At 52.8% G+C, this 24579-nt stretch overlaps 1 protein-coding gene across 2 annotated transcripts in view; it reads left to right on the top strand.

The window, feature by feature from the left end:
* Positions 1 to 15120, top strand: part of SUSD4 (sushi domain containing 4) — a 66172-nt gene extending 51052 nt beyond the window's left edge. For both annotated transcript variants that reach the window (XM_081123832.1, XM_081123831.1), the window contains 4 exons: positions 8150 to 8341; positions 9286 to 9430; positions 12212 to 12594; positions 13747 to 15120. In XM_081123832.1, coding sequence (XP_080979958.1) covers positions 8150 to 8341; positions 9286 to 9430; positions 12212 to 12594; positions 13747 to 13775 — 749 coding nt within the window. In that variant the 3' untranslated portion in view covers positions 13776 to 15120. The remainder of the gene's footprint in view (positions 1 to 8149; positions 8342 to 9285; positions 9431 to 12211; positions 12595 to 13746) is intronic.
* Positions 15121 to 24579: the final 9459 nt, after the last annotated feature.

Raw genomic sequence — 24579 nt, 5'->3', positions numbered from 1 at the left:
CACTGTCTGAGTTCACATCCCGAGTCTCCTGCTGAATCATTTTGTTCCAGGACAAGTCACTGAGCTTCTACCAGCCTCCATTTCCTCAGCCATAAGGTGCCTCAGCCAGCTCTGCCTCCTTAGGACCTGGAGGCCAGAGAAATAAAATGATTTGTCAGCTTGCGGAAAAACTCCCCCATCTCCTCAGACTCCCAGCCTTCGAGTAAGCAAATAGACAATGTAAAACCCTTATTTGGAACCTAGTCTGCACAAGTCAGAGTCTTATGGGATTTTTAATTTATTTTATTCTCAAAAATGAAAGAAACCTTCCATTCCCTTTGCAGACGAAGGCATGTTCCCTGGGCCTGGGAAGGAAGAAATCTTAGGGACTACCCTTGTCCTATGTCAGTGACATTAGCTAGGGAAGCCCTGTGGTTTTTTTCCTGTCAATTCTCACCCAAGGCTATTCCTTCTATTGCTTTTTAGAGAGAGTGGGAGGGAGAGAGGGAGGGAGAGAGAGAGAGAGAGAAACATTGATGTGAGAGAGACACATTGATTACTTGCCTCCCACACGCACTCTGACCAGGGCCTGGGATCAAACCTGCAACCCAGGTACCTGCCCCTTCAGTGCACGGGGCCGACGCTCTAACCACTGGGCCACACCAGCCAGGGCGGGAAGCCCTGTGTTACTCTGAGAACTGAAATCATGTTCTGCCATCTCGGCCCACAGGTTAGCGCATAACAGCCTCTGCTCTTTTGTTTCCTGCAAACATTTGTTTCCTGCAGACATTTGTTTCCTGCAGATTCCTCTGTGTGACACTGTTTGTGTTATAACCACCTTGCCCGTGACCCTAGCAATTGCGGCGTGTTTTTTTATTAGAGGGAAATGCAAAATAGCAAGCAGTCTTGTTAATGTATTGTTCACATGTGATAGTATATTATTGTCATTCCCTTTCCATGTACTGATCGTCCATCACAGCCCGGGGACTGCAGGGACATCACCGCCTGCGTGTCACACCAGCGCGTCTCAGGGATCACTGTGCTTCATTCTCTCTCTGTTGCTCTCTTTTTTTTCCACAATAAGTAATTGTCACTGTAGCTTTTTCCTCTTGTCGGTCACACGTCGCTCTTGGACTCGAGAGTAGACTGTGCCTTGGCATCAAGAAGCTTTCTTATATTTTTTCTATATTAGAACCTGGAAACACTGATCTTCCCGTGCTAAGAGGCCTTGTTCCTGTTTTTCAAGTAGAACCAGGTTTTCAGGCTTCCTTGCTATTTCTTTTGTTGTTTTTCACCTGAGGATATTTTTTCCCATTGATTTTTAGAGAGCATGGAAGGAGGGGGGGGAGAGAGAGAGACATTGATCTGAGAGAGACGCATCGATTGGTGGCCTCCCGCCCGCGCCCCAACCAGAGCGGGGGATCAGACCTGCAACCGAGGTATGTGCCCTTGACTGGGCATCGAACCAGCGACCCTTCAGTGCGCGGGCCGATGCTCTAACCACTTAGCCACGCAGCCCGGGGCCCCCTGCTTTCTTTCCAGGCTCTTTTTCTCTTGGGTTTTATGAGTCCTGGCCTGGTAGATGGCCCTGAACTCCCCCTCCCTCTCTCCTCCGCGTCCCCTGGTCACTAGCCTCAGCCCCTTGCCGGGTCCCCTCAGCACCTCACCTTCCTTTTAGCCTTGTGGGAAACGCGTGACCATCACCCTCCAGCTCTCTGGATTCCTAGAAATATTTCTTCCCCCCTTGTTCAAATGCAGAGACTTACACTGACATTGAAGGAAGAAGCAGTGGGTCTTCGTCTCACCAAAGGGAGCCAAAGTGGCAGAATTCTGGAATGGTTTCTCCCGCCAAATCAAGAAATGAGGAGACCACCAATGGAGGACTCGAGTAACCCCTGCCCCCCACCATATGCTCACATTCAGGGGTGGGATCCCACCAGGCTCCAGCCTGGCTGCTCCAAGCCCTCCGTCCCTGGGCTGTCACCGGGCAGGTAGCCGATCTGGGAGCCCCCATCAACCCGGGGGGCACCGTGGATCCGGGCCCAGGTGCCATCCCTCATGTCTTCATGGAAACATCTCTTGGGGACAAGGCACGGGGATGGGTTGACTCATGAGTCAGTGAATACATCTAAAGGCTGGAAACCCCTGTATGCTGAGGGTCTGGGGGAGCCCCTTGTCAGACTGTGCCAGTAGGAATTGCCATGGGTCCATGGCAAGAATCCTACACACAGCGCCTCCGGGGTGCACCATTGTCTGAGTCCCACACCCTCCGTGTGGCAGAGAGCCACCTCCCATTGGGCCTGTGGTTCTCATCAAGAGGGTCCTCACTTTGCCTTGTAGCCACCTCATAGTGAAAACCTCACAGGCATGCAGGCAGGTCTTTACTTTGTGATATTGAAATGTCAGGTCCCTGGAAGGTGCAGAGCTGAGCTGGTCGCAAAGCTGTGACCAGTGGTTTGAGCCACCAGTTCGCGCCAAGAGGGTGACTTCATGCCACTCGGAGAATAGATGAGCTGTACAAATGGGGAAATTGCCACTTTAGTCCTTAAACTCTAGACTATCTTCTCCATGCCTGCTCCAGGCAGAATTTATTTCCTTCTTTCCTCTCTGGGAAGTTAGGGAACTTGTATTTCATGGCAATAAAAGCTCTTGCAATCGGGGGCAACACAGAACACAATAAATAAATCCTGTGGTCGATCCCTGGGCCTTCTTCAGGCCAGGAATTACTTGAAAGTGTTCCGCAGGATGGTTTAGGGGTCATTCCTCCCCAGCTTCCAGCCCATGCCCAGTTTTCTTCATAAATGACTACCCAAACTCCCTGTCTTTCCCCCTCAAAGTAATCAGACAAGTAAAATATTCATTCACACCTTTCCTTGTCCATTTTGGTGTCCCATGTCATTCATTTTTTCCCCCTAGGACCTGTTACCATAATTAACGCCTGTGTTCACAATCATTTTCTCTTTCTGTACAGGAGGAAGGTGTTTTTGTTGTTTTGGGTTTAGTTTTTGCAAAACAATGGTGCCCGACTCTAAACTGCACCCAGATTTCTCAGACATCAAAGTGCTTAGCGGAGCCAGAACTTGCAGCAGCTGACCGTTTTCTTAGTAACCATGGCCCCTGCAGGAGAGTCTAGGACTCGGCTCGCACTCTGGCCAGTTTGTTCTTTGATGGATGAAACCTAATGCATTTTCTAACGCCGTCTTTTCCACTCATGTGAAGGGATTTAATAGGTCCAGGCATTAAGAAGGTGGGAAAATAGCTGGAGTTCTAAAAACGAAGCCAATTATATTGGAATTCAGATTTTAAAACTAGTCCTTTCCTCAAGCGATCACAAGCGAACAGCTGTGCCTACATCAATCTGTATTTTCATACCATAAATATCGTGTTCGGAGGGAATTCTTTTTGAATTGGGAAGAAAAGTAGATTTGTAGGAAACTGAGAAGCCAAGAATTCTGTAGACAGTTATGGCTAAAATAGCTTGTGAGAGGAACCTTGCTCTACCACATTACTTGACCACACTGCTCAGTGATACTGTGGCCCTCTGAGCTGGCTGTGGCTGACCCTGCTGTCCCCAAACATAAGGCTCCCCAACCTGGTTTCTGCCAGCACAGCCCAAGAAAAGAATGACTGATATCTCCCCAGGGAACTTAGGTTCAAGGCCTGGGACTCAGGCTTCCTGTGTTACTTTACTCTCCTGCACACTGCACCGGAGATCATGAATTAACCACTTTAATGTACACAGCTGTTTTTTACCTTACTTTGAAGAAATCTCAGTGTCTAGTTATCTCAGACAAACATCTTGTCCCCCTGATTTCTTCCCCTTTCAAAAAACGAAGATGCCCCAATTACCATCCACAATCCCAACAGCAGAGAAGTTCTCTCTATATATATTTTTATTGATTTCAGAGAGAGGAAGAGAGAGGGAGAGAGAGAGAAACATCAGTGAGAGAGAAACATTGATTGGCTGCCTCCTGCACGCCCCCTACTGGGGTTAAAGCCCAAAACTCGGGAATGTGCCCCAACCGGGAATCAAACCTGCACCTCCTGGTGCACCCGACTCCCCCCAACCAACTGAGCCACACGGGCCAGGCGGAATTCTCTTTTATAAAAGGTACAGACATCAGGACACCTTGAACTATAGATGTCTTGTGATTTATTGTCACCTTGCGGTGACGAAGGCTGCACTGGACTAAGATGCTGGGGCTCAAGTTCCAGCAAAGAAAGAGGAGCAGCCTCGTGAGAACCCAGAAACCCTTGTCAGCTTTGGATCCCAGCAGCAGCCTTTCCTCGATGCAAAAAGCTGTCACGGGAAATCATGGATTCGCACCCGTTCCCTCCTCCGTGCCTTTGTCCTGTCTCCCAAACCAGGCACACACCCTGGGTGTTCAATATACAAGCAGAGACCACAGCAACGGTCGAGGTAAAAGGGGGTGTTTATTATAGGGATCGGCTCGCATGATTGTGGAGGCCAGCGAGCCCCACGATGTCCAGTCTGCAAGCTGGAGACCCAGGGAGCCAGCGGGGTGATTCAGCTGAAGACCTGGGAACCAGGCCGATGTCCGAGGCAGGAGAACGGGGGGTCCCAGCTCAAGCCGAGGGAGCAGATTCGCCTTTCTCCTAGGAGTGAAGGGATATAATCAGGGTGCTTGGACGGGACCGTGAAGAGGCTCTCCTTTCAGAGGGTGTGAAATGCAGCCTGTCCGAGTCTACTGGGCTCCCTTGTCTATGCCCAAGTGGCTGCCACAGTGCTGATGATGCAAAACGGGGAGCGGTGAGCACCCCAGGTGAGCACCGCAGGCCTCCCGAGAGCCAGGCAGCATCCACCTCTGGAGAAGGCCCCGGTGGAGGAATGACCACAGAGCCAGTGTGCTCCAGAGGGGACATCTGGCCAGGGGACCCTCCTGACTCATACACTCGATAGGACATATTCTTGCTGAGGGGCAGGGAGGAAATCCACCTGGAGGCACCCAGAGGCAGGAATCGGCAGGGTGGACACCTCGCCCATTGTCAGAAGTGGACCACAAGGAATCCAGGGAACCACCGGCACTGGGCAGATGCTTTCTTCCCCTCACGCCCCACAGCTTCACCTGTGGTTGGAGGGGAGCACACCAGGCCCTAAGAGTGCCTGCTATGAGCCCCCTTTGCAGGCCACTTACTGAGGACCCTTAGCTCAGGCATCCTCACAACAGCTCTAGCTGGCGGGCATTGATTTCTCCATGTGACAGATGAGACTGAGTGAGAAGGGGAGGTAACTTGCCTGAGGTTATCCAGCCAGTGAGGGGCAGAGCTGCTCAAATCGGACTCATCTGCGTCTCCAGCCATCACCCTGCGTCCTGCCTGCTGGGGGGACGGGGCTGAGCCTGGAGCCAGAGCTAAAGGTGAGGGTCAGAGAGAGGTTCCAGGTGTTGAAACATCTGGGAGCATTTTGGGTTGTTCCGAGGACAGGAAGGTGCTGGTATTTCCCAGGAGCCCAGATGTTAACCCCCTGCAGGACACAGCGTCCAGTGACAGTCCCACACGAGGAACCTCTGCCTGCTCCAAATGCCACTGCACCCTGGTGGGGGCGCTGCAGGTGTAACCCTTGCTCTCTCTGGGGTCTTTGAGATGCTACATAAAAGGGACACGGTGGGATGTCTTCCCTCAGGAAGACTTAGCACCAGTTCCCAGGGTTCTGAAAGGCATCCTCTCTTACACTGGATGGCGGTCACCTTGAACCTGGGCTGTGGGTGTCAGGGGTCAAGCACAGAGCAACCACGAGGTCAGAGGTCAGCTGTGGCCCAGTCCAGGAAGGTCACTGTCCACAGCCGTCACTGGGTCCAGTCTGTGAAACCTCAGCAGCCCCTTGAAAAAATGTTAGGAGTTTTTCCCGTAGAGAGAACTAGAATCTTGGCACCTTTTTATTTTTACTCTTTTTTGCTGGAGGAAGACCTGAATATCTATTCCCCTGCCCTTTATTTTCCACACCTCAGATCGGCAGCTGCTGCGCTTTCTTTTTATATTGTGTTTAATTCTCCCCCTGCCCCAACACTCACCTTTTTCTCGGTTAGCATCACACCTCCGGGCTCTGGCATAAAGCGGGGAGAGAGCTGGATGGTGATGATCCCCTTCTGCCCGAGTCTCAGCTGAGCCTCCCTTGGGCTCCGCCTGCAACCACCAGGGTCCAGACCCCAAAACCCACAACTGTTGCTAATAATTTCTAGGTGGTAAGAAATATTTTTTAAACATATTTTTGTTGATTTTAGAGAGAGGAAGGGAGAGGGATAGACAGATAGAAACACCGATGAGAGAGAAACATCGATCGGCTGCCTCCTGCATGCCACCTACTGGGGATTGAGCCCACAACCCAGCCATGTCCCTGATAATTGATCTCGTGACCTCTTGGTTCATGGGTTCACCCTCAACCAACTGAGCCACACTGGCTGGGCAGAAACACTTCTTTAAAATAGTGTTGCACAAGAATCTTTATTACTCCCCCCCTGGGTTTTCATGGTGTTATTTTGCTTATAACTAGCAACTGCTGGGATCTGAGTCACTGGCTGAACCCAGGGGGGTTTGAAGGCCAAGCAATTGCACTTGGACCAGCCAGAAGTTCTAGGAGCCAGATCTGTGTGCTTCTCAGAGGAGGCAGAGGGAGGACAGGGGTAGCAGAAGCCAGTCTCACCCCATAGCGAGAGTCTGTGGAGAGAGGTGGAAGTTCTCCAAGCCTCGGTATTTCTCCACTGTTACTTGGAAGTGAGCTTCCCAAGTTCCTAACTAACAACACTCCCAAGGTAGCAGAGTGCCCCCTACCTTCTGCTCCTGTCAGGACACGCAGGGGTTTCCACTTGCCCCAAAGCCAGTGGCTGGCCCAGTGCAATCCTTGGAAATACTGCAAGTCGTGAAGATAAATGTTCCCACTTAGGGGGCAAGTGCATCTCCATTAGGGGTCGAATATGACAGTCTTGGAATGGAGCCTCTGCAGTGGGTGGTTCTCAGTGGCCTCTGAGAAAATGTGCAGAGGACACATTCAGACCCTCTGGAGGGATACTGGGGCCAGCCAGGTGTGACCCAGGGACCCTGGCTGCTTACGGGGCCTGGCAGGGCCCGGGCACCCGCGGGCGGTGCAGGAACTCCAGCCAGTTGGGGCACCAGTGATACAGCTGTTACGTGTTAAGTGCCTACTGTGTTCTGGACATTCATCCACCTTCCGACCCTCCCACAGTGCTGAGGGTTAGGAAGTGTTTCCGTCTTTACAGGACAGGGGAGCTACAACCCCGAGAAGCTAGACAAGCTGCACATACCCTGTAGCTCCTCAGGACAGAGCTGCGATTGGAACGTTCACGTGCATGATGTCACTCAGAGGGTTGGTGGCAGAACCAAGCCCCAGAGCTCCTGCCAGTGCAGCTACTCACAGCCCACTGGCCGGGTTGCCTGCGAGGGGGAGGCTGCGGCCGGGTCGCACCCAGAGCCAGCAGAATCGCTGCGAATTTGTCACGGGCCGAACCCTAACAGAGCATTTAGGAATCGGGTTAGGGATACTGCCTGGGAATTACTCCCGTATCCGCAGACAAGGGCTTGGGATAGCTGTTTTTTTTGGTAAATATTTTGTCCATAAATATCTTAGTTTTATTTCCTTCGTTGTCTGGCACGTAGCAGTATGCATTATTTTTAAAAAATATTTTTAAAATATGTTTTTATTGATTTTGGAGAGCGAAAGGGAGAGAGAGAAACATCAATGATGAAAGAGAGTCATTGATCGGCCGCCTCTTGCACGCCCCCTACTGGGGATCGAGCCTGAAACCTGGGCATGTGCCCTGACCGGGAATCGAACCGTGACCGCCTGGTTCATGAGGCAACGCTCAGCCCCTGAGCCCCCCAGCCGGGCCATGCATTATTAATGGAATAGCTTAATACTATTTATGAAGTAGGCATCCTCTTTGCAACGTAAAACAGAACCTCTCGGACCGTATACTTTGTAAGACCATGTGATAGCAGCAGGTGCTCGGAACGTAGCTGCCTCCCGTGACAGTGCAGAGGGGCCTGTCTCGGGGACAGCCCGCTGGTCTGGTGATGGACGTGTCAGCGCGTCTGTCTCTAAGGAATATAGTCACCCGGCCCCATCTATGCTTGGGGGGCTTTGCATGGCATGAGCACGTGGTACTCAAACACTTATTCCTCCCCACTGCCCAAGTTTGTCCGCTACCTCCAATGGTGAGTCACGGCGATTTCGTCTGCCACCCGCGGCCTTGTGATCGCTACAACCACGGGACCGTCGTGGAGTTCTACTGCGACCCGGGCTACAGCCTCACCAGCGACTACAAGTACATCACCTGCCAGTATGGGGAGTGGTTTCCCTCCTACCAAGTCTACTGCATCAAGTCAGGTGAGCTCGCCGAGGGCCTTGCCCTAGCCCCAGGGTCCGGGGCCCACAAAGCTGGTACCATTTGGGGTGAGACGTGCTCACACTTATAAAAACGTAAGCCGTTTGCAACCGTAAGTGCTTCGTAGTTAATAACAAGTTACTAGCAAACCAACCTCGTCACTGGTTTCAGGGATCCAGGGTAGGGACCCCACGGAAGAGGCCCGAGCCCCGGCCACACCTGCCCGCTGTCTCCTCGCTCGCCCTGCGGTTTGCCAGGCGTGCCCGTGGCCACCCGGTGGGGGTGGCTGCACACTGTCCCCCTGGACAGAGCGGGTGAGGGAAGCATTTGGTAACAGGGCACCTGGAGGCCCACAGGTGGTCGTGCGAACCAGCCAGAGGAGGAAAGCGAGGTGTTCGGGGGGAGGGGGGTGTTTCTGAGCAAGACGAGGGGAAGGAGGAGGAATTGGCAACAGCTGGTGTGCCAAGGACAGGACTATTTTGGGAGGATCGGCCCTTGCCGCCCCTCACCTCGTAGACGTGACCTTCTAGCCTCTGTGCCTTTCTTCTCTGCGCCCCAGTCTGTTCCAGACACTCCCAGAGGCCTTTAGCTGAGCCCCGGCTCCTGGGCCATTGCAGGACACGACTTCTCCAGGGGAGAGGGACCCTCTCTCAGTCTCTGCCCAAGAAGCGGGTACTGAGCCCCTGCCAGGCTCTCACCCTGGTCTGGAGGGGACATGCAGGTTGTCCTTCAACCTGGCGAGGCCCCTGGAGACAGGGTTCGTGCTGCGGATCCCGCGGCCGTGTAACACTGGCCGGCCTGGGGGCGCCCGGAGGCAGTGGCGAGTGGATGAGTGGCTCCCCTCCAGGCCCATGCAGCAGACGGGCACGTGGGAGCCTTCGCACCCGTTACAGCCTGGGGGTCTCATGTGCCCCTTTGTCGTCCCGTCCTTCCTCTCTCTCGGCAGAGCAAACGTGGCCCAACACCCACGAGACCCTCCTGACCACGTGGAAGATCGTGGCGTTCACGGCGACCAGCGTGCTGCTGGTGCTGCTGCTCGTGATCCTGGCCCGCATGTTCCAGACCAAGTTCAAGGCCCACTTTCCCCCCAGGTCAGTGCCCCCCGCAGCCACCAGTCGGGCTCTGTGCAGCCCCCTTGGGCAGCAGAGACAAGAGGGGGAGCTGGACCCTGGATGAATGCAGGGCTGAGGTTCACAGGGAGAATACGGGGAGAGCTGAACACGATCCTGGGAGTTTGGGGTGTCTGGGGGTCAGAGCGCCAAGCTGGAGGCAGATTTCATTTCCCTCTTTCAGCCCCCGCCCCACCCCCTGTGAGCCCCTGTGTCCCTCCTTCCTTGGATAGACGGTTCTCGAGGGGCATCTTGGGGTGTGAGAAGGAAGCACAGAGTAGGGGCTGCACACTGTGCCTGTCCCCAGGGGCGCCATGTCCACTGTCCCCTACGTGCATGTGGCCCTGGAGTGATAGTCCTTGGAGCTCCCGGTCCACAGAGAGGATGAGGAATGTGCAGGGCTAATTAGGAGACAAGGTCAAAGATGTGTGACCCAGCGGAGGTCCGAAAACAGAGTCCGATGAGGAGTCTCAGGAAGGGACTCTGGATGGGGGGTCTGGACCGGGCTGGAGAGAATCGGCCTCAAAGCAGGACCTGAGCGTGGGAGTGGGGCCTGTGGAGGGCGCCGCCCCTCCTCCTCGGCTGCAAAAGGGGCTTGGGTTGGTGTCTTCATTCTCCCAGCCGTCAACCCCCAAGAGGAGATTGTCACACTTCCTCACAGCCTTGCTGCTGGCAGGTCACAGTTCTGGAAGAAGCAATTTAGAAAGCAAAGGGAGTCTGGCCGGCGTGGCTCAGCTGGTTGAGCGTAGTCCCAGGCACCAAAAGGTTGCCAGTTCCATTCCCGGTCAGGGCACATGCCCAGGTTGTGGGCTGCATCCCCAGTAGGGGGCGTGCAAGAGGCAGCCAATCAGTGTTTCTCTCTCATCGATGTTTCTCTCTCTCTCCCTTTCCCTTCCTCTCTCTCTAAAACCAATTAAAAAAAAAAAAAAAAGCAGAAGGATGGGTTCATGAACATTAGAAGGAGAACAGGGCACCAAACGTCACAGGACACTAGCCAGGGCTCAGGGACACAGCAGCCTGTCACCGAGGAATCATTACATCCTTGGGTTCTGGGCCCATGTCAATCTTCTCCTATTGAAACATTATGCACCAGAAAAGGGTACTTGTCTTTGCCCATAGGGGGACAGACTGACCCCCAGGGCCACGCCTGCCATGCCCCGGAAAAGAGAATGCTGCTTAGTGGAGAGGGGGCTGCCATGTGCAGGGGGTGGGGGCCGCCTGCACCCCTCACCAGGCCCAGCGTGGGTCACCGAGCGCCAGGACCTCCTTTCCGCTCAGACCTGCCATCCTCTCTCTCGGTCCTCAGAATTATTATTTATGAATCGAGGGACCATGTTCTATCATTGAGCAATTACACGATTCTGAAAAAGGCCTGAGGATTCCAGAGAGAATGCTCGACTACATATTGTGATTTATGCTACATTGGAGCCCCTTAAAGTGGCCCATGGAGCTATTTTTCTACATCCGCTTGGAAGAAAAGTTATCACGACTAAATATTAAGATTTAAAAAAAATGTTCCCAAAAATTCTTCACTTGATTTTTTAATCCCTTAAGTAATTTCATCTGATATGATGTTCTAATTGTTTTGGAAAAATTGGGCTCATCCAACCAAGTAGATGATAAGACTCTCAAGAGCAAGACCAGAAGGGTTTGTGGGTTTTTTCTGTCCAGGTCCCACAGGTGTAGACACTGAGAGATGCGTGATGACTGCCTGGGAGCTGGGTGTCGTGGCTGGGACACGGGGAGAGGCTGGCCATCCGTTAGCCACTCGGTTGTGTTAGGAGGGCAGGAGCGGAGAGTGGTGGTCAGACAGGCTGGGGCTTCGGCTCCACCTGGGCTCAAACCCACTGGGCTCAGATGTACAGGGTGACGGGACAGAGAGGCAGGGCCAGGAGCTGCGTGGGTGCCACGTAAAACCAGCCGCCCCCTCCCATGATCCCTCGCTGCAGGCAGCACACCTGTAGCTTATGTTCAAGAGGCCGCTGGGCCGGGAGGTGGAAGCGAGTCCGACGTAACTTGAATCAGGTGTGAGATGGTGCTCGGAGCTCCCCCCCCCCCGTTGTTGTTTTTCTATCTTGACTAAAAATTAGTGATTTTTATACTGTAACAGGAAGCAAAAAAGCGTAAGAATCACATGTAGAGTGGGCCCGTAGAGTCCCAAGTTCCATGTACTCTTTAAAAAAAATTATTGATTTTTTAGAGAGGAAGGGAGAGCGAGAGAAACATTGATTAGCTGCCTCCTGCACACCCCCTACTGAGGGTGGAGCCAGCATCCTGGTTATGTGCCCTGACCGGCGGAATGGAGCTGGCAACCTTTCGGTGCACTGGAATACACCCAACCAACTGAGCCACACCAGCCGGGGCCCCTGTACTCTCAACGGTGCTGTTCTGTTCCCAGCAGCCTTCCCGAAGGACACCACAGAGGCACACTGATGCTCAGTTGGAATGGGCCACATGGTCCCCAGCCCACAAGGTTGTGGCCGTAAGGCCAAGCCCAGAGGTCAAAGAGGGAGGAAGGAAGTGTGAGGAGAGAGCAGAGGGGCCAGGCAGGAGGACACAGGACAGGAGAAGAAACCTCTGCTCCCCAGAGTGGCCGTGGAGACAGCGCCATCTGCCAGAGGAGGCCCAGATGGGGGCATCCATGCGGGGCTCTGTTGCCCGTCGTGGGCCCTGAGGACCTCAGCTGCAGCGGGGGGCGCTGGTGGTTTCATTCCTGGGGTGGCGTGGCACTCTGACATGTTGGCACCACTCTTCTGTGCACAGGGGGCCTCCCAGGAGCTCCAGCAGCGACCCTGACTTCGTGGTGGTGGACGGCGTGCCCGTCATGCTCCCGTCCTACGACGAGGCTGTGAGCGGCGGCTTGAGTGCCTTAGGCCCTGGGTACCTGGCCTCCGTGGGCCAGGGCTGCCCCTTACCCGTGGATGACCAGAGCCCCCCGGCATACCCCGGCTCGGGGGACACAGACACAGGCCCCGGGGAGTCAGAAGCCTGTGACAGCGTCTCGGGCTCTTCCGAGCTGCTCCCGAGTCTATATTCATCTCCCACGTGCCAAGGGGGTGCCCACCCCGCTTCCGACAACCCCGACACAGGTGCCAGCATGGCAGGGGAGGTGGCATCCACCAGCCCAGGCATCGACATTGCCGATGGTAAGCGTTTGCCCTGAGGCCCGGGCACCCTGGCACACTCCTCTGCACCCAGCACCCAGCATCTTCAAGGCAGCACAGAGCAGAAGCAATCTGCTTCCCTCTCACTCAGCTTAAATTGCCTCTTGCTCTCTCTGCGTGTGGAGGCCAATTAGGAGGAGTGATCATCTCACAAGTGATGAGCCCATTAACGGAAATTACAGGGGCTCCAAAGGGCACCGAGCCATCCAGAGCAGAAAGGCTCCAGTGGCCGGCCCTTGGTTTTCATGGCATCTTTCTGATCCAGGATGCTTTTCTGCACCCCTTAATTAGGCAGGACTTCTGAGAGCGGCGCCTAGCCTGAGGGTGGCACACGCGCGCGTGCCAGGAGGGAACACCCAGATGTGTGCCGTAGGGCCTGGTCCCGGAGAAGCTCTGGGCACGTGCGGGTTATTTTTACCAGGTGTGTGTCTGCCTGTCTCGGGAAAGGCAGGCTGGAGCGCATGGTAAAGGAGGAAAATGCACCAGACTAAATAGGGCTGTTTCCCAGGGGAGGGGGCGCCAGCTCCACTTCCCAAATGCGACACTAATTGCAGCTGGTAACAACAGTAAGTGGCAGTAACGACGTGGAAACGGGTCTCCTGGTGCCCACTGAGTTCCTTTTCTGCAGTTCCTGCTGCCTCTCTGCACCTGAAATTGTCGCCTCTTGGTATGACCATTAGGGCACATGGTTAAAATCTAACATTTTTGTTTTTTAAATTTTTTAAATAAAATATGTTTTTATTGATTTCAGAGAGAGGAAAGGAGAGTGAGAGAAACATTGATGAGAGAGAAACATAGATCGGTTGCCTCCTGCATGCCTCCTACTGGGGGTTGAGCCCATAATGGGGACATGTGCCCCAACCAGGAATCGAACCATCGACCTCCTGGTGTGTGGGGTGATGCTCGGCCAACTGAGCCACACCGGCCAGGCTAACATTTTTGTTTTTATGATCTGGGTCTGAGATTTCCCAGCAAATAGAGGTTATAAGGAGGAGTTGGTTTTTTATTATTAATCGATATGTGGAACTTAACATTTTCTCCTCACTGATTTCAGGAATTGTAGATATTCTAATAAAGCTTACAATTACTGGCTGTTTTCTGTGTATTAAATAATAATAACCTTTTCTTTCACAGAGATCCCTCTAATGGCAGAAGATCCATAGCCAGGCCAAGTCCCAGTGCTTCTACTGCCCCTTTGGGAACAGAACCTTGTACCTTGGAGTGAGGCACAGAAGGACAGAGTACGGGGCATGGGGTCGTGTTCTAATTTGTCTACACAGAGACAGTGACTCACATCCTACATCGCAGACTCAACAGAGGGTGACAGACACTGACACACTTCGGTGGGACCTGAGGACTTGCCAAGACCGATGGGAAATAAAGGGAAGAGGGGAAACCCCCATGTGGATGAAGGTGTCAAGTGTGTTTCATGCTGGGGACACGAGACAGTTCCACGCACGTGCCACTGAACCCAGGGTCCCATTGAATTATGTCATGAGCACTACCTGCGTCCTCTGAAAGCATGTCACATTATGTAAATTTGCTTCCAAAATCTGCTTCACACTGTCTCTGGATTCCAAGTCAGGCTGGATCGGCCTCCACGGGAAGCCTGGGTTGAGCTGCAGGAAGAGCAGCAGAGCGCCCCCTGGAGGCCCCCAAAGGGAAGGTTCTCTTAGGACTTTGGGACAATCTTCCTCCGTCTGGACGCTTCTACTCCGAGCAAGACTAAAGTGGGATGTGGCAGTCCCAGCAAGAAGGGAAAGACTCAGGCAGACTCTGCTTTCTGGAAGTTTCTTCACAAAGTAGAGTTCATGTACTCCGTGCTGTCCTTTGGTGAAATAGCGTCAGTATTTGTGCTCACGGTCTAGTCCTTGGATCCATGGCATTGGACAAATCTCGTGACTTGACAAATGGTCAGAATGTGTTCAAATACATCTCATGGTGGAGACAGTAACCAAGGTAACGTCCTTTTTTGGCATTTTGAAAAGATTCCACTTGACAATGTATCTCTCTAGTCAACTGTTATGACTGTGGCCCTCACTCCCAAACTCAGCCATATTTTATTTTCCGAAACAGAAATTGTTTCTGTAAACACATTCCTCCTCCAAATAAAGTATGAGGTTGGATTTAATTTCTTTCCCCCCTCTTATTTTGTCTTATAAAATAAAGCCTGCAGGCCCACCTCCCAGCCTGAAGACAGCTCTGCCCTCCCACTGCTGGGCCTCTGGCTGCCTCGCCCTCTTGCGCTCCTACAGCGAGGGCTCTGGGGCCCGCTGGGTGTTGTTCCTAAGAAAATGACTGATAAAAAAAATTCCCCGAGTCCTGAGATGTCTCATCAATACGTGTTGATATGTGGACTTGCTTCCTCTCTTCCTCTGGGTTTTAGATAAATATAAACAAAACTCTGACCCATAAAATTGCTATGTCGATGGAGCCGTGGGAGCTGGGAGCCTGATCAATACTGTTTTTTCCTGACACAGACTGATTAAAAATTAAAAAGAAAATGTCAATTTGAAGCGTGACTTTCATAGAGGAGTGGAGTCGGGTGGACAGGAGGGACAGTGACAATGATCACAGGTGGAGATGAGGTGTGGGACTAGAACCCGAGGCCTAGCCCAGTGCCCTGGGACACGAGCGTGCTGGGTGGCCATGTTCATAATTATAACTTTGTTCACTGATCGCCTCACCCTCCACTGGCACACTCTGAACTACAATCCCCATAGAAGGAGATGGTTTTTGCTAGTGTTTGTGCTTAAACGCCATGTGGTCCACTGAGAGAGAGAAGACATGGGCGGCTGGATGGGAGTGGGGGCATCCGGGGCTCACTTGGGGCGACCTCCCCCAGGCAGCCTCCCCAGAATCCCTGTCAGGCCAGGTCACTGCTCTTCTTCTTGCCTACACCTGCCCTCCCTTCCATGCCCCCTAAATGGAGGGCGTGTCTCAGAAGCCACCAGGTAAGGGCCTCCTTTCCCACGGGACAGGTGGGAACAGGCTTGTGAGGCTGTCTCAGGGCCTGGCCTCACCTCCTTCCAGAAACTCTTCTCCTCCCAAAGCAGACATGCAGCTGCTCACCTGGGAGCTGAGTACATCCAAGGATGCCTGTCTTGCCTGGCACCTGAGAGACAGGTACCACAGGTGCCACATACGTCCAGGTATTCATGTCAACATTGTCCTAAGGACCGAGGCTGGTAGGAAGGAGATTGCCTGCTCAGTGGCCCCATCAGACGACGTCCAACCAAATCACCTGGGTCCTCCCCTCGGTCCCTTTAGTGTGTGGCCACATCAGCATCTCACCCACAATATCATTTACGACGACTGATTTATTTTTCACCATAGTGGGCAGAGGCAGCCAGAGAGAACCCTCCTGGTGCCCTAAGCAGGCCTTGATTCGCTCTGCATTTCAAAGTCCTGGGAGGCCCTGTGGGTGTGAGTGGAATAGATCTTTCTCGAACTGCCTCGGGAAGAAGTAGGTAGGAGCACACGCGGGCCATACTGTGAATTGCTCCCAGAGGCGTCTTGTGGGGAGAGAACCACCCCGGGTGCTGCTTCCTGCAAGGGGGAGGGAGGCGCCTGCAGGACAAGGGCCAGGAGCCCGCAGGGAGAACCCCGGGTGTCTGCCCAGGGTCCCCTGAGGTGCTCACATAAGCAGGTATTTCGAGGAACCACCCACAGTCATTTCTGGCTGATGTGCTCCTGGTCACAAGCCCAGCAGAAGTCGCAGGACATCCTCACACTTTTGCTCCCATGTAGATTTTTTTTTAATTGCAAGGCTGCAGTTTGCCGGTGTGGGGCCTTTAGAGCCATCCCGACCTCATTACAGCCATCGCAGCGCTGGCACCCAGGCAGCCTGCCTCCCATGCCCCTGGCCACACAGCGGGCCGGCCAGTGGGTGTCACTCATGGGCCACCCCTGCTGGTCCAGATGCCCCTCCCCTCCACATCTGGCCAGGTCCCTGTGTATCCCCCACAGAGGCAGCGACTTAGCTGGGGAGAGCCTGGGCTTTGCCATGGGCGACACCTGGCTTAAAACCCCCACTAACTGGTGTGTCCTTGGACTAGTAATTGTCCTCCCTGGGCCTCAGCCTCTTCCTGCAGAAATTAGAATTTCCCTCTGCCTTCCTCGCCGGGCTGTGGTGAGGATGACAGCTGATGTAAGGCAGAGCGCACAGTAGGCACTTGGTGAGTGGTAGCTGGTCTCCACTTGCTGCCCAGTGTGAGGGAGGGTGTCAGGTGGGTGATTAACCCAGACATATGTCCCTAGGCACCTTTGACCTGCCTTTGTCCCTGCCATCCTGTGACAGGTTGCAGGCAAGCTTGTTTGGGGCTGCCCCAAGCGGATGGACCAAAATGTGCTCTGCCCGGTCCCCTCGGTCCTCTCCCCAGGAGCCCCATCCTGGCTCCTATGTGGGGGGCTACCCAGCACCATCCGGCATGGGGGGGAGCCAAAGAGTGGAGGAGCTTTCTGGGAGAGGGAAATTGTCAGTCCAACCCTGGGCCCTCTGCCCTCCCTCCCAGCACAGCCCTCTCAGATGCTACAGAAAGTTCTGCTGGGATGGGAGCAGGACAACCTCAGAAATGTTCCCAGGGCCTCTGAAGGACTCCGGTCACCTCCACAGGCAGCCCTGGAGATGAACACCAACCTGCTCCCCAAATTTTATTGTCTGTTTTGGATTTGAGGCATTAAAGTTAATGCCCGTGCATTTGCAAGGTGATAAAGAGGAAGGTCCCTGGTAAAGACGCCTGGACTAGCGGAACAGGGCCCCGGAGAGCAGCAGCCACTTGTCGGGGAGGGCGGCGCTGCTCGCGACGGCCCTGAGATCATAAAACTTAACACGGAGCATGGGCCGTTGTGTTTAACTGCCAGGTGGGCAGCGTGCCGCCTCCACACTGGGCAAAAGCCAGGCCTGGGGACCGCAAGGCAGCGTGAGTGGCTCTGATCCCTGAGTAGGAGCCTCACCCACATGTTCAGAACCCGCAGGGGTCCCCGGGTCCTGCTCCTCCGAGGCCGAGGGATAAAAACCCAAAAGCCAGCAGATGCATATAGAATTTTGGGGCAGGGGACATGGGATGGATCCTAAGGGAATAACAAGACTAGTATTTTCTGCTTGGATCCTGTAAGAAATATTTATAGACCCAGTTACAGTCAATAAGCTGTTACTAAGCACCCGCTGTGTGCGGGGCCCTGTCTATGTTCTCTAGGCCTAAGGAAGCGAGGACCAGCGACCAGGCCGGACATGCTCGTTGGAAACAGCCTGGAGAGGCCTCTGGAACCCTTTTCAGAATAATATTTTTTAAAAAATTTTTTCATATATGTTTTTATTGATTTCAGAGAGAGGAAGGGAGAGGGAGAGAGAGAGAAACATAGATCGGCTGCCTCCTGCACGCCCCCTACTGGGGATCGAGCCTGAAATCCGGCCCTGTGCCCTGACCCAGAATTGAAACCGGCGACCTCCGGGTGCACGGGACTACACTCAAGCAACTGAGCCACACCGGCCGGGCTCAGAATAATATTTTGAAGTACACAAAATAAATTAAACCAATGGATTCTAGGGAAACACAGCGATCAAAATGTCTTTTAAAATTAATATAGTTACATTTTTATCTTAACACATTCAATGAAAAGGTCTAGCAGCCAATGTGATAACCACGGTGAATCAGCGCGACCGGTTGGCGTGCCCTGTATTTTGAGACCTCAGTAAACACTGTCATGTGATATGAAAATATCTAGCTTCTTCTGGTGGCAAAGTCCCAGGTACAGCTGATGCTGTGAGTTGTCACGTGATGGTGAAGGAGACACTGAACTCTGTTAGAGGTTAGTGAGAATGAGATGCGTGTGTCCCATCCAAGTCCGTGGCTCCCATGCGTTTTATCTACCAACCCGGGTTCAATGTGACTTTGCTGAGAAAGACGTACCTCCGAGGGGTCTGCTTCCAGTGGGAAAATAGATATGGGGTCTCTTGTGGGGTCCCTTTGGAGGGTCTTGAACATTAGTTACCCTCCCTCTTCTCTGAAACAGTCTCTCTATGGCAGCACTTTTGTAAGTTCACGATGCTAATAGATGTTGGGTGAAAGAAGCTTCCTGAGGTTAACGCGGGGGGGGGGGGGAGGCTCTGTTAAGCACATCACCGGGGGTCCTTACTAACAGACATCTCACTTTTTTATTTTGTTCTTTTGCTAATTCTCACCTGAGGATATTTTTTTTCCATTGATTTTTAGAGAGAGTGGAAGGGAGGGAAGGGAGGTGGAGGGTAAGGGGGGGGGAAGAGAGAGAGAGGCATTGATGTGAGAGAGATACATCGACTGGTTGCCTCCCACATGTGCCCAGAAATGAACCTACAACAGAGGTACATGCCCTTGACCAGGAACCAAACCCGCAGCTCTTTGGTGTACAGGCTGACGCTCTAACCACTGAGCCACACTGGCCAGGGCTGGTCATCTCAGTTTTAATATGGTGGTGCTAGCACAGGGTTCCCCATGGGACCTCTTACCACAGAGCATTCCCAGGACCCCTCTTGGAAACTGAGGAAATGCTAACCTGGGATCAGAGGGCGACTGACCGTGAGGCCACCAGGACCCACACCAGACAGCTCTGGCCTCGTCCTGCCCTGTTTTCCTCTGGGGTGGCTAGGAGGCCACAGTGGCCCCAGCTACAGTCACATGCCACTGCCCAGCGGGGTCCCCCGACTGCAGCCCCGCTCTGCCTCCATGGCCGGGCACCCACCTGCTTCTGGAAGATCTCACTAAGGCCCCTCGCGCACACCTCGGCCCCAGGAAGAAGGACCAGAAGGAGACACAGCTCTGCTCCCTGCTCAGAGGTCACCGTGACCCAGGTCTCACGGGCACCTTGCTCCCGCCCCAGGACTGGACCAGCGGAGGCCGGGAGAGGCCGGCAAGGATGTGGCTGAGCTGAGTAGCTGCTGGGGGACACCTGTGACCAGGCAGAGTGAGGACATAGGCTGGGGTTCTCACCAGACCCCCCACGGCCAAGGTCATCACCAACACCAAGCAGAGAAGTCAAAAGAAACACATTTTCAAACTATCGACGATAAAAAACAAAATGGGGTCAACCGTGCTCACAAGAAAGACGGAATTATCTTTTTTTTCTCACTACAGAAAAAGATAAGACAAATAATTGTCTATAAAGAGGAGATCAAAGACTATACAGCCGAAACCTGTAGGATACAATTATTACAGATGAGTGGCAACAGGTGATCAATAATCACAGTTTATAAAATGTTTTTTTTCTTGTTTTCTGTCATGTCTGCGTTGTCAGCTTGCATAATTTGTTCTGATCTCTCAATCTAAATCGTCATTTTTGTATTTACATCACATTTGCACTTTGCATTCTTTTCGTTACGGGGGGGACCCCAAGATTGCAGGCCGGCCCTACCGGAGCCTGGCTGAGAGGCCCTGGTAGTCCCAGTGACCTCTCGGAGCTGTCATTTCATCAGTCTCCATCAAACCCAGGTGTTAGGAATTCAGCCTCTGCTAATAAGGTAACAATTAGGACAAATGCCTGTAGGCCTAAGTTTTCATAGCAGGTTCAGGTCCACAACCTCCCCTCCCCAGCCGAAGGCCCCCTCCTAGGGGACCCATGCCCTGTCCCTCCCCCCTCCCTGCTCTGTATTCCAGTCAGGCCTGTTCCTCTGCTAATAAGGTGAAAATTAGGACTAATGCCTGTAGATCTAAGTTTTCATAGCAGGTTCAGGTCCACGATCTCCCCTCCCCAGCCCCAGGCCCCCTCCTAGGGGACCCATGCCCTGTCCCTCCCCCCTCCCTGCTCTGTATTCCAGTCGGGCCTGTTCCCAGAGCCTGATTGTCCAGGCGGCTCCCTGACTCACTGTCTGTCGGCTGGAAGCCTGACTCCCTGCCAAGTCCTTGCCCTTGTCAACAAACCCGGGCCGCCTCTCTGCACGCCGATGGCACTGAGGAAGCAGACACGGCCGCTCTGGGGGACTCCTCACAGGTCGCAGAGAGTTTGGCCCATCTGTGTCCAGATTGATTTCCCTGCTCACAGGTTAGGGAGGTGCTGGGCCTTTGGAGGAAGAGGGGAGGCGGACTGGGCTGCTGGGAACAGCACGACACCCTCCCTGCCTCGCCTCTCTGGGCCTCAGTTTCCCCATCTTACAAGACGGGGTGGACATAGACGATCCCTGGGGACCCTTCTGGCTCTGATACCCTCGGCTTCCACTTCATTCCGTGTCTGCAGAGCCCCAAGTCCAGCCTCCAGGGAAACAGGGATCAAAACAAGGCACAAAGAACACAGTACTATTTCTAAATATTTCGGAGCAAGTCGTTAGGTGTGGGAGTTGTGGGTGATGACGGAGAAAGGTGAGCGATGACCTTAGAGAAGGTGCCACTCGTCAGCTGAATGACTCACCCGTCCCTGGCTGAGGGAAGCGAGGCCAGATCAGACCCCATCACACCGGGCCCTCCGGGGCCCAACTACGAGGTATGGGGACAACCTCCTTTAGATATTTAGGCTTTTGGTTTTTTTAACCTTCTACGTATGGAAAGTGAAAATACTTTTTCATTATATCATAAGCCATAAGAAGACTGTCTCCTTTTTAAGTTAGTGTATCAGCAAATAACAGCACATTCAAAGAAGGCGAATGAGTGACGCTTGGGAACCCCTGAAGCAGAGAGATGAATTCTAGGGTCCCCCCTGGCCCCAGCACTGGACTATTTACCCTGTGTCCATAGTTCCCAGGAAAGGACCACCTGCTGCTTACAGAAGGGAGTTGCTTAGCCTTTAGTGCAAGACAGCAAAGCCCATCTTCCAAGCCGGGGTGTGTGTGTGTGTGTGTGTGTGTGTGTGTGTGTGTGTGTGTGTAGGTGGGCTAGGAAGTGGTCCCAGCACAGAGTAGCTTACCTAGTGTCCCCATCAGCCCTCAGCCCAAAGCCCAAGGAACACAGTGTCCGTGCCTGGGGATGTTGGGTCACAGGGACGCTGAGTCACGGGATTGCTCAATCCGACGGGGCCTAGTTCAGAACCCTGCAGACTCCCACCTGCTCCACGCTGCAGCTGCTGAGGTCCTGAGCTGCCTCGGGGCTCAGAGGCCCTCGGATGATAGAGCGGTTCAACAGCCTCCGCCTCCCACACTGGCTGCGCAGGGGATCAAGCCAGCACCGGGAGCCAGCAAGGCTGGACGTGTGCCCACGGGCGACACTGAGAGGCCTGGATGCCCGGTGCCAGCCAGCAGTGGCTGCTTCCGCTAACGGAGGAGCACCTCCTGCCGGTTGCAGAACCAGCCTTATAATTGCGAGTCTTGGACGCTCCAGGCTTCCTGTCACCCTCGGAATGTGGCCCAATCTCCTTCACACAACCAAGGCACAGACAAGGGTGCCAGGCCTGGGGGCAAGCTGAACGGGGTACAGAGAGGGGGCTGGGAATGTGGCTTGAACATCCCGTCTATCCTGGAAAGGCAGGGGCAGGGGAGGGACTGCATCCTGCTCGGAAAGGCCCCCCCCCTTTCTCATAATCAAAACTTTCTGTACGTGTCCACCTGCCTTACGAAATTGTCTTCCTAATTTTAAGATTATTTTATGAAAATCTATTAGGTTACCTAGGTAGGTGTACTCTCAATAATCTGTAAATAAAGATCTTTTCTGATGCTCATTCCGCTCAGTTCATTTTCCTGTCTCACTCTATTAGTTAAAACCCCCAAAGCCATGTTCATCGACAGGGGAGACAGCACCACTATATATATCTTGCTCCTGATTTAATAGAAATGACTTCAGCATTTTTCCACTTAGTCAAATATTTGACCTTGGTTCTCGGTAAATAGTCTTTATCATGCTTAAGTAATTTCTGTCCACACTCAACAACTTCTTAGAGGAAAAAAGCAATCTGTGCTTTTCAGACACATGATGGAACTTCCAAATACCTATGAAATCGGCCACATAAATGGGGAAGCATAAATCCTATTTCTATTTTCTCGGCAACAGTGTGAGACTTATAAATTATTTGTGGTTAGAAAATTTAAAACAACAGGAAACTAGGGTCATTTGGGAATCACCTAACTCCACCATCTCATGGAGAGACAGCCCACAACCAGGCCGTGCAGTCCACATTCCCCAAGTATTTTATTTTGTTTTATTTTATTATTGTTGTTTAAATTTTCTTACTTTCATTTTATATCAGTTATCCATGCTGTGTTCCATTTCTAGAGCTGCAGTAACAAGTTACCACAAATTCGATGCTTTAAAACAATAGAAATGGACTCTCCGACAGTTCTAGGGGTCCAAAGCCAAGGTATCCGCGGTATCACGCTCCCCAAGCATTTTATTTTTTTAAATATATATATTTTTTATTTCAGACAGAGAGGAAGGGAGAGGGGGAGAGAGATAGAAACATCATTGAGAGAGAAACTTCAACATCATCGGCTGCCTCCTGCACGTCCCCTACTGGGGATCGAGCCCACAACCCGGGTATGTCCCCTGACAGGGAATCTAACCAGTGACCTCTTGGTGCTCAACCACTGAGCAACACTGGCCAGGCTCCCCAAGCATTTTAGACACGCCGTGGATTTGCTGGCCACAGGCTCAGTAGCCCAAAGACCCCCACACAGGGGGCTTCCAGCCCAGGGGAGTGGCAACAGAGGTGAGGGAGGGGCGTGAGCAGAGGAACATCCCAGGCTCAGCCCGCACTTAGTTTTTGAAGAGGAGAGAATCAGAATGTACTGACCTTGCGACAGGGACAAGAGGGAATTCACGTGTCGCTTTTCTACCATTTTCCAGGTACTGTGCTTGAGGCGGAGCTTTGCGACTGATCTGAGACTTACCCGCACCCTTTCTCTGGACTTGCCTTACCCTGTTCAGTGCTGCTCAGAGTGATGCTCTCAGGTGCGGTCTCTCCAAGTGCCTGGTGCTTAAAGACTCAGCATCTGACCCCATCGTTCCTGCTGGGTTCCTGAAGGGGAAACCAAATAGCCAATAGTCTTTATTTTTCCAACAGCCCTGAAACAAATTCATGCAGGGCATATATGTGCACCAAAGAAGTAGGTGCTACATGCAGGACATATATGTGCACCAAAGAAGTAGGTGCTACATGCAGGACATATATGTGCACCAAAGAAGTAGGTGCTACATGCAGGACATATATGTGCACCAAAGAAGTAGGTGCTACATGCAGGGCATATATGTGCACCAAAGAAGTAGGTGCTACATGCAGGACATATATGTGCACCAAAGAAGTAGGTGCTACATGCAGGACATATATGTGCACCAAAGAAGTAGGTGCTACATGCAGGGCATATATGTGCACCAAAGAAGTAGGTGCTACATGCAGGACATATATGTGCACCAAAGAAGCAGGTGCTGCGTTGCCCTAGTCGGAGGGTACAGCCCCATTGGTATGCATCTTGCAAAACCTGCGGCCGACTTTAAGCCATGATTTGCATTTCCTCCTGGCAGAGCTATTTATCTGGGGGTGTTAAGTTCTCTGTCTGTGGCGAACTCCCATTTAGCATCATATAAATGGACTCCAGCTGAATCCGGGTGGCTCAGGGAGAGTTCTAGGAGTGGGCAGCGTGCTCTCCGGAATAGCCTCCCATAATGCTGTAACAATTGGCTCCCGTATAAAGGAAAAGCTGAACTTAACATCAAGCTTTTCTCCGGAAGAGAATCCCAGAAGAGATGACTAAAAACCTCTATCCCACGGCTTTGGAGAAAATTTGCATCTCTAGGAGGGACCGTGGGGGACAATGTCACTCAAAGGTTATCCTCAGGTTGGTAAAACTCTTCCCCTAGTCCAAGTAGAAAAAATACAAGGTAAATATTTAACCAAGCGACGGAAGGCAGTGAGCAAGAAGACATACCCAATTCTGGCTTCAAGATTATCCAAAGAAAGAGGCTGGACTCAGGCACACAATCCGAGGGAGCAGATTTGTAGCGCATCTTGTCAACCTCCTGCGGCAGGTCAGGGAGGGGCCTGTTCCTCTCCCCAGAAGGCCTGAGTTAGTCATTT

This window comes from Miniopterus schreibersii (genome assembly GCF_964146895.1).
Source record: "Miniopterus schreibersii genome assembly, chromosome: 21".
NCBI classification, from domain to species: domain Eukaryota; kingdom Metazoa; phylum Chordata; class Mammalia; order Chiroptera; family Miniopteridae; genus Miniopterus; species Miniopterus schreibersii.
Note: the sequence above shows the minus strand (reverse complement) of the source record. Positions and strands in the feature narration are given on the sequence as shown.